Source organism: Thalassophryne amazonica, chromosome 2 (assembly GCF_902500255.1).
Source record: "Thalassophryne amazonica chromosome 2, fThaAma1.1, whole genome shotgun sequence".
NCBI classification, from domain to species: Eukaryota; Metazoa; Chordata; class Actinopteri; order Batrachoidiformes; family Batrachoididae; genus Thalassophryne; species Thalassophryne amazonica.
Window position 1 is genome coordinate 139,054,597 of NC_047104.1, and position 16,196 is coordinate 139,070,792.

At 40.5% G+C, this 16,196-nt stretch overlaps 2 protein-coding genes and 1 long non-coding RNA gene across 7 annotated transcripts in view; 1 reads left to right on the forward strand and 2 right to left on the reverse strand.

The window, feature by feature from the left end:
- The window catches only part of LOC117531423 (immunoglobulin-like domain-containing receptor 2), an 84,003-nt gene extending 78,386 nt beyond the window's left edge, over positions 1–5,617 (reverse strand). Inside the window, exon 1 of one of the 4 annotated variants that reach the window (XM_034194533.1) lies at positions 5,310–5,617. In XM_034194533.1, the coding sequence (XP_034050424.1) occupies positions 5,310–5,352 (43 nt within the window). In that variant the 5' untranslated portion in view covers positions 5,353–5,617. The remainder of the gene's footprint in view (positions 1–5,309) is intronic. The other 3 variants (XM_034194549.1, XM_034194524.1, XM_034194541.1) reach the window with 3 other exon arrangements.
- Positions 1–14,578, forward strand: part of LOC117531464 — a 19,394-nt gene extending 4,816 nt beyond the window's left edge. Inside the window, exons 2-3 of the long non-coding RNA XR_004566627.1 lie at positions 4,083–4,085; positions 14,567–14,578. This is a non-coding gene — a long non-coding RNA (uncharacterized LOC117531464). The remainder of the gene's footprint in view (positions 1–4,082; positions 4,086–14,566) is intronic.
- Positions 7,583–16,196, reverse strand: part of LOC117531449 (cell surface A33 antigen-like) — a 46,889-nt gene continuing 38,275 nt past the window's right edge. For both annotated transcript variants that reach the window (XM_034194559.1, XM_034194566.1), the window contains 3 exons: positions 15,946–16,062; positions 15,688–15,823; positions 7,583–9,193 (listed from right to left, as the gene is read on the reverse strand). In XM_034194559.1, the coding sequence (XP_034050450.1) occupies positions 8,725–9,193; positions 15,688–15,823; positions 15,946–16,062 (722 nt within the window). In that variant the 3' untranslated portion in view covers positions 7,583–8,724. The remainder of the gene's footprint in view (positions 9,194–15,687; positions 15,824–15,945; positions 16,063–16,196) is intronic.

A 16,196-nucleotide genomic window follows, 5' to 3' on the forward strand; every position in this document is an offset into this window, starting at 1 on the left:
CTCTTTTAAGAGTTTGATAATCCTCTCCTTTGTTTCAATTGACATCTCTCGTGTTGGAGCCATGATTCATGTCAGTCCACTTGGTGCAACAGCTCTCCAAGGTGTGTTCACTCCTTTTTAGATGCAGACTAACGAGCAGATCTGATATGATGCAGGTGTTAGTTTTGGGGATGAAAATTTACAGGGTGATTCCATAATTCTTTCCTCAGAATTGAGTGATTCCATATTTTTTTCCTCTGCTTGGTCTAAAAAAGTAACCGTTACTGACTGCCACAATCTTTTTTCTTGATTTCTTATAGTGTTTCTTAAAGCCAGAAAGTTGCCATTTGAAATGACTTTAGTTTTGTGTCATGTCTGTGATCTTTTTTTCTACAAAATTAAACAAATGAATGAACATCCTCAGAGGCTGGTGATTCCATAATTTTTGCCAGGGGTTGTAGTCTATGACGACTTTTTCACCTTTTTTCAGCATCATTATATGCAAATATTGCCGTTTTGTGCTTGTCCCACACCCAGACCTTTGATCTTCAATGATAAAATTGAATGGTAAAGAAACATTTTTTCTAATGTTTTAAAATATCTCTGAATAAAATATCAGTAAAATAATCAAAACATAATTGGGGTATTCAATGTCATACAACTGTTGTGATTTTTTTAAACAAAATGTAGTTGTCCCACACTATTGCCGTAATTTCCACCACAACACTGTAATGTCCCTTTAAACAGTTTGCATGAAAGATTGTTTGGGTAGTTTCTATGGAGATAAACAGTGACATCAGAGCACATGTATATAGCGCCAAATCACAACAAACAGTTGCCCCAAGGCACTTTATATTGTAAGGCAATGGTGTGGTGGAAATTACATTTACAAGGCCAATAGTGCCCGTAGTTAAAGAATCACCCTTAAAATCTTTGAAAAGGGTGTAAAATGTGTAAGAATGGAAAGTTCTTTAAAACATGTTTAAAATGTTCACAAAGGCTGTAAAATATGTAAATGCATAGACAGTTCCTTAAAATCACACAAATACTTTTAAAATGTGTTTAAGATGTGTAAAAGAATAAAAAGAAACACATGAAGATGTTGACATTGTGTGTCAGTGGGGTGGGGGTGCAGCCATTCATTTGTTCTCTGAGGGGAGCTCACTCTCCCACACTTTGAAACCCCTGACCTAAACCTATGCATAATGTGTTTATGCTGCCACAAAACAACATGTCTAATCCACTGTGACAAAATGGGGAGATCTCACATTTGTCATTTGGTATGTTTATGTATTTTGGGTCAAGGGTGAACTCTGCCAAAACGGAACATTGATAAGACTAATATTTTTGGAGAAAATACAGATATTAGCTAACAACACTGAACAATGGACGTTGATACTTACATTCTGGACTCACACACCATTCCAGCAGGGGGTGGTAAATCATCTATACATTAAAAGCGTGTGAGTGAATTTAGTAAATTCAATGCAAGTACATAATGTAACTGTAAATACGTTAAAAATACATGGATGACAAGAAAGCGAACACACATTTCTATTGTTGTCCATTAAAAAAAAATCAAATGACAATATAGTAATAAATAATAGTAAAATAATAATAATAATAATAATGTAATATAATAATGTGCATATTATAACAAGAAATTAAAGAATTTATAAACACATTAACACAGTAAATTAACATTAAAAAATTACATAATTAACATAAAAGGATTAAGTTCATCCTCTAAAACTTGTTGTTGTTGTCTTGTTGTTGTCCATTTGGCCCATTTTTTTTCGGGGTCCCCACAGCAGATACAGCCAGAGCCACACTGGTATTTGGCACAAGATTTACACTGGATGCCCTTCCTGATGCAACTCCAGTGTTACATGGAGAAACGCACACAGCTGCTGGTGTTCCAAAGAGGTCTACCATCCAAGTACTAACCAGATCCTGCACTGCTTAGTTTCTCAGATCTGACAGGATCAGGCTGACACAGAGCAGACCGGCTGCAAAAACTGTTGAAGTCTAAGGTTTGAAAAACTATGAGAAACTTTGCATAATTTATTACCACCCGCAAAAAATGTTAGCTAACTATTTTCAACCTAGTCTCACGGCAGTTCTCGGTGGCATTATGAAAAGTGCATTATTCTATGGGTTCGTGATGGGGGCATGAAAACGGGGCACTTTTCGTGACGGGGCACAAAATGTGGGGTGATGGGGGGTTATGGTTAGGTTTAGGGGAGAGGACGCACTTACATTATGGTTAGAGTTAAGAGAAGGAGAGGATTATAAATAGCAAAATGAGAAAAAAAAAGTCACAAAAATGGGCGCTTTTTGTGACGGGGCACCAAAAAATAAAAACACAAACCAAAAACGCACTACCCAATCTAGAGCCCATGAATCCCCACGGGTAATATGCTAGTTTAACCCTTAAAACAGGGGTATTCAATTCGTTCCAGGGTGAGGGTGCAGATTTTCTTTGCAACCACCCACTTCACCAAGTGATTTCACTGATTAACTGATTCCGTCTGCTCAAAGTGACGTTAATCAGTGGTTTTAAGGGTTAAACTAGCATATTACCCCTGGGGATCCATGGGCTCTAGATTGGAGAGTGCATTTTTTGTTTGTACCCCCCTCAGAAAAAGCAGCCCATTTCTGACTTTTTTTTTTTTTTTTTAATTTTGCCATTTATAATTCTCCCCTTCTCTTAACTCTAACCATAACGTAAGTGCGTCCTCTCCCCGTATGTGGAGGTTATACCCCCGTTGGTCATCACAAACAGGTTGTCTATGCCTAATAAACGAATACAGGTATCGTCTTCATGCTAATGCTGGTTTTTAATTTGTGATTTTGTGCTTATATTTGTTAAAAATAAATGTCACATTTGAGTTTCACCATGAAGACTCAAAACTGGCCTAATTCATTCAATGTCAAATGTAGTTGCCGACTAGTTGACTAGTCAAATTAGTTACCTGTGTAGTCGACTAATGATTTTCATTATGTTACCGGTGTAGTTGACTAATCAATCAATCAATCAATCAATCAATTTTATTCATATAGCACCAAATCACAACAAACAGTTGCCCCAAGGCGCTTTATATTGTAAGGCAAGGCCATACAATAATTACGTAAAAACCCCAACGGTCAAAACGACCCCCCTGTGAGCAAGCACTTGGCAACAGTGGGAAGGACTAATGAAAATCATTATACCGGTAACATTAATTTGACTAGTCAAAATGAAACTCAGATTCTAGGGTTGGGATGACTAATGAAAATCATTAGTCGACTACACAGGTAACATTAATTTGACTAGTCAAATTAATGTTACCTGTGTAGTCTGAGTTTCATTTTTTGAATTCATGAAACTTTAACGACATTCTAATTTGAAATGTACACACATATATATATATATATACATATATACACATATACACATACATATATATACATATATACACATACATATATATATATATACATATATACACATACATATATATATATATACATATATACACATATGCATATATACATATGCATATATACACATATATACTTACACATAATCAATTCTGAGGAAAAAATTATGGAATCATGAAAAACAAAAAAACGCTCCAACACATCACTAGTATTTTGTTGCACCACCTCTGGCGTTTATAACAGCTTGCAGTCTCTGAGGCATGGACTTAATGAGTGACAAACAGTACTCTTCAACAATCTGGCTCCAACTTTCTCTGATTGCTGTTGCCAGATCAGCTTTGCAGGTTGGAGCCTTGTCATGGACCATTTTCTTCAACTTCCACCAAAGATTTTCAATTGGATTAAGATCCGGACTATTTGCAGGCCATGACATTGACCCTATATGTGTCTTTTTGCAAGGAATGTTTTCACAGTTTTAGCTTTATGGCAAGATGCATTATCATCTTGAAAAATGACTTCATCATCCCCAAACATCCTTTCAATTGATGGGATAAGAAAAGTGTCCAAAATATCAACGTAAACTTGTGCATTTATTGATGTCATGACAACCATCCCCAGTGCCTTTACCTGACATGCAGCCCCATATCATCAATGACTGTGGAAATTTACGTTCTCTTCAGGCAGTCTTTATAAATCTCATTGGAACAGCACCAAACAAACGTTCCACCATCATCACCTTGCCCAATGCAGACTTGAGATTCATCACTGAATATGACTTTCATCCAGTCATCCACAGTCCACGATTGCTTTTCCTTAGCCAATTTTAACCTTGTTTTTTCTGTTTAGGTGTTAATGATGGCTTTCATTTACCTTTTCTGTATGTAAATCCCATTTCCTTTAGGCGGTTTCTTACAGTTCGGTCACAGACGTTGACTCCAGTTTCCTCCCATTCGTTCCTCATTTGTTTTGTTGTGCTTTTCGATTTTTGAGACATATTGCTTTAAGTTTTCTGTCTTGACGCTTTGATGTCTTCCTTGGTCTACCAGTATGTTTGCCTTTAACAACCTTCCCATGTTTGTATTTGGACCAGAGTTTAGACACAGCTGACTGTGAACAACCAACATCTTTTGCAACATTGCGTGATGATTTACCCTCTTAAGAGTTTGATAATCCTCTCCTTTGTTTCAATTGACATCTCACGTGTTGGAGCCATGATTCATGTCAGTCCACTTGGTGCAACAGCTCTCCAAGGTGTGTTCACTCCTTTTTAGATGCAGACTAACGAGCAGATCTGATTTGATGCAGGTGTTAGTTTTGGGGATGAAAATTTACAGGGTGATACCATAATTTATTCCTCAGAATTGAGTGAGTCCATATTTTTTTTTTTCCCCTCTGCTTGGTCTAAAAAAGTAACCATTACTCACTGCCACAATTTTTTTTCTTGATTTCTTATAGTGTTTCTTAAAGCCAGAAAGTTGCCATTTGAAATGACTTTAGTTTTGTGTCATGTCTGTGATCTGCTTTTTTTCTACAAAATTAAACAACTGAATGAACATCCTCCGAGGCCGGTGATTCCATAATTATTGCCAGGGGTTGTATACATACATATATAGACACTGAATACCTCAGAGTGACTAAAAATCTTTTTAAATGATGTTATGTGGCAAATATATATTCTAACGATGTTGCACATGTATAGCTTGGAGTGAGGAAAACAATAGGAGAAAAACAGACTTTTAAATTTTAAAGCGGTGTATATTCATAGCAAACACTGCTGTTTATAACTTTCAAAAATCTCCTCCGAAGTCAAAGTTAATGTCCGTGTAGCTCATTTAGTCACAACATCGACCTGCCATGAACCAAAAAACACACGGGTCGCTGAAACTGTTTTTTAAACCGCTTCTTACCTGCCAGGCAGAGAATAATAATCCACTTCGGAATCAAAAACATTTTCCAAATGGTCCAGGCTACTTTTACACAGGTTTGGTATTTTACATCGTCTGTCGTCTCATCCCTGAACACTGCTTTAAAAACTCAGATAACGGGACACAGCAGGACGAGCATCAAGATAACCACAACAAAACACACCACTACGTGCCATGACCTTCACAATAAAACCATCGACGAGGCAGCGGCGGGAAACACGAAACTACAAAACTTACTTTCCTCTTCAAACTCCTTAAATTAAAGTTGATAGAACATTATTTTTTTTCAAGCGTATATTTCAGGCATTGTAACAGACGGCCTTCCACACCACACAAACTGGTTCAGTGGTCTCGTGCGAGGACAAATTGGTGCTTTTATTTTGATTTCCACACGTCAATATCTAGTTACATTTGTTTGACTTCATAGAATTGGGCGCCTCCCACGCAACGAAAATGGGACTGTGGAAGTGGATTTTTTTTGTAGCAGGTTGTACATATAACTTAATCGCCAAAAAAAAAAAAAAGAACAATGCCGGTCATTCCACCCGAATTTCAAATAATCCTACTCAACTCTGCTTAAAAAAATAAAAATTATAAACATACTAACATCATTTATTAAAAACAGAAATACACCAACACAAGCCATCCAAATCAAACAAACACATGAACATTAATGATTCTGTGCTGTGTAAAAATGTGACAAAAGTGATGTCTAAGTTTAAAGCTAAAATAGCTGGAGCCAGTCACTCATCACATGCATTTCCAAAGTCAAACCTGGCACAGAAAAACAACAACAAAAAGGCTTAATACTCATACGAGGGCTGTCAATAAAGTTACGGTCCTTTTTATTTTTTTCAAAAACTATATGGATTTCATTCATATGTTTTTACGTCAGACATGCTTGAACCCTCGTGCGCATGCGTGAGTTTTTCCACGCCTGTCGGTGACGTCATTCGCCTGTGAGCACTCCTTGTGGGAGGAGTCATCCAGCCCCTCGTCGGAATTCCTTTGTCTGAGAAGTTGCTGAGAGACTGGCGCGTTGTTTGATCAAAATTTTTTCTAAACCTGTGAGACACATCGAAGTGGACACGGTTCGAAAAATTAAGCTGGTTTTCAGTGAAAATTTTAACGGCTGATGAGAGATTTTGAGGTGATTCTGTCGCTTTAAGGACTTTTCACGGTGCGAGACGTCGCGCAGCGCTCTCAGGCGGCGTCATCAGCCTGTTCAAGCTGAAAACCTCCACATTTCAGGCTCTATTGATCCAGGACGTCGTGAGAGAACAGAGAAGTTTCAGAAGAAGTCGGTTTCAGCATTTTATCCGGATATTCCACTGTTAAAGGAGATTTTTTAATGAAAGACGTGCGGACGGGTCCGCGCGTCGGGACGCAGCCGCCGCGACGCTCCGCCACAGGAAAAACACCTCTGTTGAAAGCCTTAAGGACAAGTTGGAACATGTCCTGCCTGTTAAACAATTTCTCATATACTCACTCCACTGAAAGCCATCAAAAGCCGCCTGGATTTTACAAATGGTTATCAACACGGAGGTGTTTTTCCTGTGCCGCCGCACCGCGTCGGCTGCGTACCGACGCGCGGATCCGTCCGCACGTCTTTCATTAAAAAAATCTCCTTTAACAGTGGAATATCCGGATAAAATGCTGAAACCGACTTCTTCTGAAACTTCTCTGTTCTCTCACGACGTCCTGGATCAATAGAAACCTGAAATGTGGAGGTTTTCAGCTTGAACAGGCTGATGACGCCGCCTGAGAGCGCTGCACGACGTCTCGCACCGTGAAAAGTCCTTAAAGCGACAGAATCACCTCAAAATCTCTCATCAGCTGTTAAAATTTTCACTGAAAACCAGCTTAATTTTTCGAACCGTGTCCACTTCGATGTGTCTCACAGGTTTAGAAAAAATTTTGATCAAACAACGCGCCAGTCTCTCAGCAACTTCTCAGACAAAGGAATTCCGACGAGGGGCTGGACGACTCCTCCCACAAGGAGTGCTCACAGGCGAATGACGTCACCGACAGGCGTGGAAAAACTCACGCATGCGCACGAGGGTTCAAGCATGTCTGACGTAAAAACATATGAATGAAATCCATATAGTTTTTGAAAAAAATAAAAAGGACCGTTACTTTATTGACAGCCCTTGTATATCACCTGGAGGAGAGGAAGAAAAAAAAAAGATTATGTGTACATCATGGAAAAGGTCATTTGTTCTGATGTTGGTCCATCCAATAAACAAATTCTCATGAAATTTTATGTAAATGTTCAGTCTGGTCTGTGTGCACGCTTCTGTCCAATAAAAACTAAATCTATCATTTAATGAGATAGAAAATAATCAGTATGAGAAACATGATACATTTTATGGTGCATAATGAGGAAAAAAGGTGTGAAGTGGCAGTAACAGACTTGCACAGATCTACACCAATTTTGGGGGTTGATCTGGATAAAGGGGAGTGATTGAAAGTACTTAGCTGTGCCATTAACTATGGTGATTAGACAGTATGTAGCACCACTAGTTTGTCAGTGCGTGTCCATTTGCTGTAGCATTACACATAAATGCCATGGCTAATAAGCGTAACAACAATGAAATCTAAATGCACACCAAGTTCAAAACAATACACCCCTTCCTGTAATGTTGATATAAAATTTACTTAAGTTTCCTGACTCCACCCTTTTGTGACAGATATGCCCCCAAATTATAGTTCCTATTCTAGGCGTCACCATAAGTGGCTCTTGAGTAAAACACCCTTTCACATCCATCCATCTGCTATACCTGCTTACTCCAATTAAGGGTCATGCGGGGGCTGGAGCCTATCCCAACAGTCATAGGGTATAAGGCGGGGTACACCCTGTACAACACGCCAGTCTGCAGGGCCACATACAAACACATTCACACTTATGGTTAATTTAGAATCACCAATTCACCTAACATGCATGTCTTCTGGATTTTAGTTCTACGTTCTCGTACATTCAAGGCATTTTGCAGGATCAAACAGATATAACTGATCCACTCCAGAATATAAATTTTCTACACATGCTTTTTCAAATTAATGGTCAGGGGGTGCTGGAGCCTGTCCCAGGAGCCATATGGCAAAAGAAGGGGTACACCCTGGACAGGTTTCTGGTCATTGTTAATTGTACTTTTCTCTTGCATCTCCATACAGGTTTAAATCTGCACCATCATTGAAGCTGACTGGCCACTTAGTTAAACCCACTGACATGAATGAGATCTACATCACATAATGCAGATTAGTCTGCCTCCTGATTCTATTTTGGCTGCTGGATTTAAAACCATTTATAGCATGACATGGCCAATAGAGATAAAAATGATCTTAATGATATTGAAGAAAAGCAAAGCAAGAACATAGCAGCTGATCCAGGCTGGAAGCCTTAGTAATCATAGTCCTCCCTATTGGGCTTATTGGGTGGAACACTAGGTGCTCGGTCACGATCACGGTCCTCATCATAGCGGCGTCTGTCATCATCATAGCGACGGCGGTCATCATAGTCATCACGGCGACGGCGGTCATCATAGTCATCATGGCGGCGGCGGTCATAATCATCAGTGCGGCGATCATCACGTCTGTTGTCATCATAGCGCTCATGGCGGTCACTATACCTGTCACGGCGGTCTTCAAAGTCACTATGGCGATCGCTGTAGTCGCTGCGCCCAGTATCATTGTCACTACGTTGATCATCATGATCTCGCCGACGGCCACCTGCATCAATACTCCGTTCCTCATTGCGATCAGCACGTCTCACACTCGATTCATCAATATCACTCCGTACATCATCTTCCCCATCTCCTTGGCGACCATTTCTAAGCGGCTCTTTGGCATTCAGCTCTTTCTCGTGAACTCTGGAAATAGAACACCATACCGTCAGACGTTTTATGTGTTTTGTTGTTTGGCAACAAAGCTTCCATCAAGTAATATGTAAAAACCGTTTCAATACATAGACAACGTTGTATCCTGTCTGACAAAGACAAAAAAATAATTCACTCAAATTGAGACGTAATCTTGTAAGTCCTCTGTTTTGAATATTTAACAAACTAACGTCTCACCCCACAGGTGCGACATATCAAGATGCTGATTAGACAGCATGATTATTAGACAGGTTTGTGCCTTAGGCCGGCCACAATAAAAGGCAACTCTAAAATGTGCAGTTTTGCTTTACTGGGAGGTCTGTGGGGGGGGACCATTCAGTATCTGGTGTGACCACCATTTGCCTCACGCAGTGCAACTTATCTCCTTCGCATAAACTTGATCAGTAGCCAGACGACATAGGATGTGAGCATTTGCTCACTAAAGTCGGTTACGACAGCAGACTGCAATCAGGTCGAGACCTCGTTGAGGATGACGAGGATGCAGATGAGCTTCCCTGAGACTGTTTGTGCAGAAATTCTTTGATTCTGCAAACCGATTGTTGCAGCAGCTGCCCAGGTGGCTGGTCTCAGACAATCTTGGATGTGAACATGCTGAATGTGGAGGTCAATCAATCAATCAAATCAATCAATTTTTTTTTTATATAGCGCCAAATCACAACAAACAGTTGCCCCAAGGCGCTTTATATTGTAAGGCAAGGCCATACAATAATTATGTAAAACCCCAACGGTCAAAACGACCCCCTGTGAGCAAGCACTTGGCTTCAGTGGGAAGGAAAAACTCCCTTTTAACAGGAAGAAACCGCCAGCAGAACCAGGCTCAGGGAGGGGCAGTCTTCTGCTAGGACTGGTTGGGGCTGAGGGAGAGAACCAGGAAAATGACATGCTGTGGAGGGGAGCAGAGATCGATCACTAATGATTAAATGCAGAGTGGTGCATACAGAGCAAAAAGAGAAAGAAACAGTGCATCATGGGAACCCCCCAGCAGTCTACGTCTATAGCAGCATAACTAAGGGATGGTTCAGGGTCACCTGATCCAGCCCTAACTATAAGCTTTAGCAAAAAGGAAAGTTTTAAGCCTAATCTTAAAAGTAGAGAGGGTGTCTGTCTCCCTGATCTGAATTGGGAGCTGGTTCCACAGGAGAGGAGCCTGAAAGCTGAAGGCTCTGCCTCCCATTCTACTCTTACAAACCCTAGGAACTACAAGTAAGCCTGCAGTCTGAGAGCGAAGCGCTCTATTGGGGTGATATGGTACTATGAGGTCCCTAAGATAAGATGGGACCTGATTATTCAAAACCTTATAAGTAAGAAGAAGAATTTTAAATTCTATTCTAGAATTAACAGGAAGCCAATGAAGAGAGGCCAATATGGGTGAGATATGCTCTCTCCTTCCAGTCCCCGTCAGTACTCTAGCTGCAGCATTTTGAATTAACTGAAGGCTTTTTAGGGAACTTTTAGGACAACCTGATAATAATGAATTACAATAGTCCAGCCTAGAGGAAATAAATGCATGAATTAGTTTTTCAGCATCACTCTGAGACAAGACCTTTCTGATTTTAGAGATACTGCGTAAATGCAAAAAAGCAGTCCTACATATTTGTTTAATATGCGCTTTGAATGACATATCCTGATCAAAAATGACTCCAAGATTTCTCACAGTATTACTAGAGGTCAGGGTAATGCCATCCAGAGTAAGGATCTGGTTAGACACCATGTTTCTAAGATTTGTGGGGCCAAGTACAATAACTTCAGTTTTATCTGAGTTTAAAAGCAAGAAATTAGAGGTCATCCATGTCTTTATGTCTGTAAGACAATCCTGCAGTTTAGCTAATTTGTGTGTGTCCTCTGGCTTCATGGATAGATAAAGCTGGGTATCATCTGCGTAACAATGAAAATTTAAGCAATACCGTCTAATACTGCGTAAAGGAAGCATGTATAAAGTGAATAAAATTGGTCCTAGCACAGAACCTTGTGGAACTCCATAATTAACTTTAGTCTGTGAAGAAGATTCCCCATTTACATGAACAAATTGTAATCTATTAGACAAATATGATTCAAACCACCGCAGCGCAGTGCCTTTAATACCTATGGCATGCTCTAATCTCTGTAATAAAATTTTATGGTCAACAGGTCCTGGGCTGGTGTGGTTACACGTGGTCTGCGGTTGCAAGGCCAGTTGGATGTACTGCCAAATTCTCTGAAACGCCTTTAGAGACGGCTTATGGTAGAGAAATGAACTTTCAATTCATGCGCAACAGCTCTAGTGGTCAGCATGCCAGTTACATGCTCCCTCAAAACCTACGACATCTGTGCCATTGTGCTGTGTGATAAAACAGAATCTTTCAGAGTGGCCTTTTATGGATGAATTATTTCAGCAAAGCAGAAGTGCTCACGAGCACAGATTTAGACAGATTTGTTAACAATATTTGAGAGAAATAAGTGACAGCGGTGAGATGCGCAGTCGGAATGACAGACTCATTCAAGGTGGAGGTGGGATTACACCAAGGATCAGCTCTGAGTCCTTTCTTGTTTGCAGTGGTGATGGACAGGTTGACAGATGAGATCAGACAGGAGTCCCCATGGACTATGATGTTTGCAGATGACATTGTGATCTGTAGTGAGAGTAGAGAGCAAGTTGAGTCTAGTCTGGAGAAGTGGAGATATGCTTTGGAGAGAAGGGGAATGAAAGTCAGTAGAAGCAAGACTGAGTACATGTGTGTGAATGAGAGGGAGCCCAGTGGAATAGTGCAGTTACAAGGAGTAGAAGTGGTGAAAGTAGATGAGTTTAAATATTTGGGGTCAACAAAGTAATGGAGAGTGTGGTAGAGAGGTGAAGAAGAGAGTGCAGGCAGGGTGGAGTGGGTGGAGAAAGGCGGCAGGAGTGATTTGTGACTGAAGAATATCAGCAAGAGTGAAGGGGAAAGTTTACAAAACAGTAGTGAGACCAGCTATGTTGTATGGTTTAGAGACAGTGGCACTAACAAAAAGACAGGAGGCAGAGCTGGAGGTGGCAGAGCTGAAGATGTTGAGATTCTCTTTGGGAGTGACAAGAATGGACAAGATTAGGAATGAACATATCAGAGGGACAGCTCAGGTGGGAGGGTTTGGAGACAAAGTCAGAGAGGCGAGATTGAGATGGTTTGGACATGTGCAGAGGAGGGACCCAGGGTATATAGGGAGAAGGATGCTGAGGATGGAGCCACCAGGCAGGAGGAGAAGAGGGAGACCAAAGAGGAGGTTCATGGATGTGCTGAGAGAGGACATGCAGGTGGTTGGTGTGACAGAGGAAGATACAGAAGACAGGGTGAGATGGAAACGATTGATCTGCTGTGGCGACCCCTAACGGGAACAGCCGAAAGACAAAGAAGAAGAAGATTTGAGAGAAATAAGTCTTTTGTGTATATAAAAAGTTTCAGCTCTTTGTGCACAGCTCATGAAAAACAGCAAAAAGCAAAAACAAAAGTGTTGCATTTATATTTTTGTTCAGTGTGTGTATATACGAGGTCTATTAGAAAAGTATCCGACCTTATTTTTTTCAAAAACCACATGGATTTGAATCACGTGTGATTGCGTCAGACAAGCTTGAACCCTCATGCGCATGCGTGCATTTTTCCACGCCTGTCGGTTGCGTCATTCGCCTGTGATCACTTTGAGTGAGGAGTGGTCCAGCCCCCTCGTCGGATTTTCATTGTCAGGAAATGGCGGAATGATTTGGGCTTTTTTTCCATCAGAATTTTTTCAGAAACTGTTAGAGACTGGCAGCTGGAAACCATTAGAAAAATTTATCTGGCTTTCGGTGAAAATATTACGGGCTTGGTAGAGAATAAGGAGTGTTACTGTCGCTTTAACCATTTATCTACGACGATGGCACCCACGCCATATTTTCCATATGCGTATTTTTTTACCGTAACTCCGCCATAGTTTGTCCAATCCGAATGATTCAAAGTGCATTGTAAAGCTAACACCAAGGGCTTTCCAATGACATATGGTGTATTACGGTAAACGTAAGCCTGTGACGTCATAACACGGACGTTTCACACTAGTGCGCCACTGATTCTCATTACCGTAAATTCTCATGTAAGCCCTCAATCTGAAAAATTTCAACACTGACAGCAAGCCAAGAACACGTGCTTTCAAACAGTATGCTGTATGTTGCATATATTATGGTAAAGTGTGTTCGGTGACTTTTGAAACGAGGGAAAAGTATGAAAAAGAGCGCAAAAGTGACAGAAAAGTACAGAGACAGACAACAAACATAAATGTAGAAATTTTTGAGGAAAAGCCAGGGTGTTAGTGTCATTTGTGAAGGTGTGTGTGCGTGTGATGGCTCCATCAGCCACAAGCCACTGACTGGTGCCAACAAGCAGTGGAAACCCAACTTGCCAGCAATCCACAAAGGGGTGGCGTTCTTGCAAGGTTTGCAAGAGGTCAACCTGCTGGATCTGCAAACTTTGTAAAATTGGCCTCTGTCTTCAGCCAGACAGAAACTGTTACAAACAGTACCACACTGACTGATGTAGTTTAGATCTAATTTTGATTCTTGGTTATATATTCGTATATAGTTTGACACCGTTTTATTCATACTGTATAATTTTGCACAAAATGAGTGATCAAATGATTTATTGCACATTTTAATAATACAGATAATTGATATATTTATATATAGTTTTGCACTTTGTTGTTATTCATATTGTTTGGTTCTGCATTTTAAAATTGGTTACTTTTTGCACATTTTCGCCTTGTAAAATGTTTACTTTTGCACTGTTTCTGCACTGTTTCTGAGTTCTAGACACACAAAATTAATTATTTTGATTGTAAACACTTACAGCTTCCTGTTAAAAATGTGAACTCCAAACTTCCTTTACATAATCATTTTTCACTAAAAAACAAAAAAAAAAATCAAGTTCGTTTTTGTGTTTTTTTCTCATTTTAAATGCTAAAACTTACAAATAATGTGTATAAATAGTTAATCAGGTGTAACATAATTGAAATTCAGGTACTCTTGGAAAAGGGTACCAAAGCACACAAACATAGAACATTATTTCTTAATTTTATTGCTATAATAAAAAATTATAACCAATCGTCCATTTATAGCCTCAGTAGGTAAAGGGTTAAGGACGGCCCCCAGCGGCTGTGGGGCGCGCCGCGCTCCGAAGCCGCCATCGACGACCATTTCATTTCTAAAGGGATGGCTGTCTGGATCCGTGACCATCGTGTGCCATTTCTCTGGTTATCACAAGAGCTGGACATGAACCATTTTCCGGCAGATTTCACTTTTAACAAGAGATTTTGTCATGGAAAGCCGAGCGGAGGCTTCGCGTGTAACGATGGATTTGCTACTGGAGCGAGACAAAACCACCTCCGTTTTGGTCTCACAGGACGGCTTTGAGATGGCGTTCAGACAGCTGTCGGTGGTTTTTCCATCGAGTGATTATCCAAGAAATTGTGGATGTGCCTGGACATGCCAGAACATGTCCCATGAGGCTTCATCACGGTGTTGCTGTGCGCCATGCGGCACCGCCGCGACGCACAAAGCCTCCGCTTCTCTTTCCATGACAAAAACTATATATATACATATACATCCGTCCATCCATCCATCCACATATACGCACGCACGCACACACACACAGACACAAGGGTAGGCTGAAAAGTTCTAAGGCTCCCCATGAAGGAGTAATGCATTAACTGCATTATAGTGAGCCTTAGAACTTTTCAGCCTACCCTCATACATAGATACACACACACACAGATATAAACATACATGTGTTTTTTGCTGCGTTCGTCCTTAAATAAGCATTACACAAAGAAAAATGGAGACAATTTTTGAACAGTCTAATATTCCTTTTTCTTCACTACCTGTGAAGTAATAAATGATACATTTTTCTTTGTGTCTTGATTTGGATTTTAATGTGCAGTGTTCCCTATGCACTCATCTTCAACCGCTTATCTGGGATCAGGTCACGGGGGCAACAACTCCAGGGGACCCCAAACTTCCCTTTCCCGGGCCACATTATCCACCTCTGACTGGGGGATCGCAGGCCAGTGTGGAGATATAATCTCTCTACCTAATCCTGGATCTTCCCAGGGGTCTCCTCCCAGATGGACATGACTGGAACACCTCCCTAGGATGCCTCCAGTGGGGCATCATTAGCAGATGCTCGAACCACCTCAGCTGACTCCTTTCAATGCGAAGAAGCAGCTGTCCTGGTTACAACCTGCACTTGGCTGGAAGTGAGAAAGAATTTCTGTGCTTTCTTCTGAGCTTTCACAGCTCAGCAGTTGTTACTGGATCAACTGCTCATCTTTTATAGTGTTAAGTTTTTTATTTTTGCTGCACATTGTTAGTGTTCTGACATTGATAAAGAAAACATTGAAATGTTGATCACTGATGAAAATGATAAAGATAAAAAAAACCCTCAATTGTTAATTTTTCTGTGTCTGCACGTTTGGTAAAGCGACAAAGACATTACCCCATGGCATATTCCTCCTCTTTGTTCCTCTTCTTCTTCCGGCAACAGCAAACAACACAGGCGATGATTCCCAGTATGGTCAACACACCTGCAATTCCACCAATGATTGCAGGAGTGGAGCCAAGTTTCATGGAAGCTGCATGGTTACACAAGGAAAAGTCAACAAGACGGGTGCAGAGGGATGAATATCGCGAGCCAGTGTTGGAACAATGCATTCTGCAATTGTAATTTTTGAAGTAAGAGGAACATTTTTCTCACGTGGCATGACTGAAAGAGTGAATTTGCAGGATGCACTCCGTATCTTGTTTGTTGCGGTGCAGATGTAGTATCCTGATGTCTCTTTGGTGATATTGAATAGAGACAGAACGCCATCCTCTGAAAGAAAAAGTCACACACACACACGTACACAGTGACGTATATAACCATTTTATATTGTAAATGATTTTACACAAATCAGATAAGTATCTAGACAGCAACACTTTTTGTAATATTGCCTCTGTACACCACTG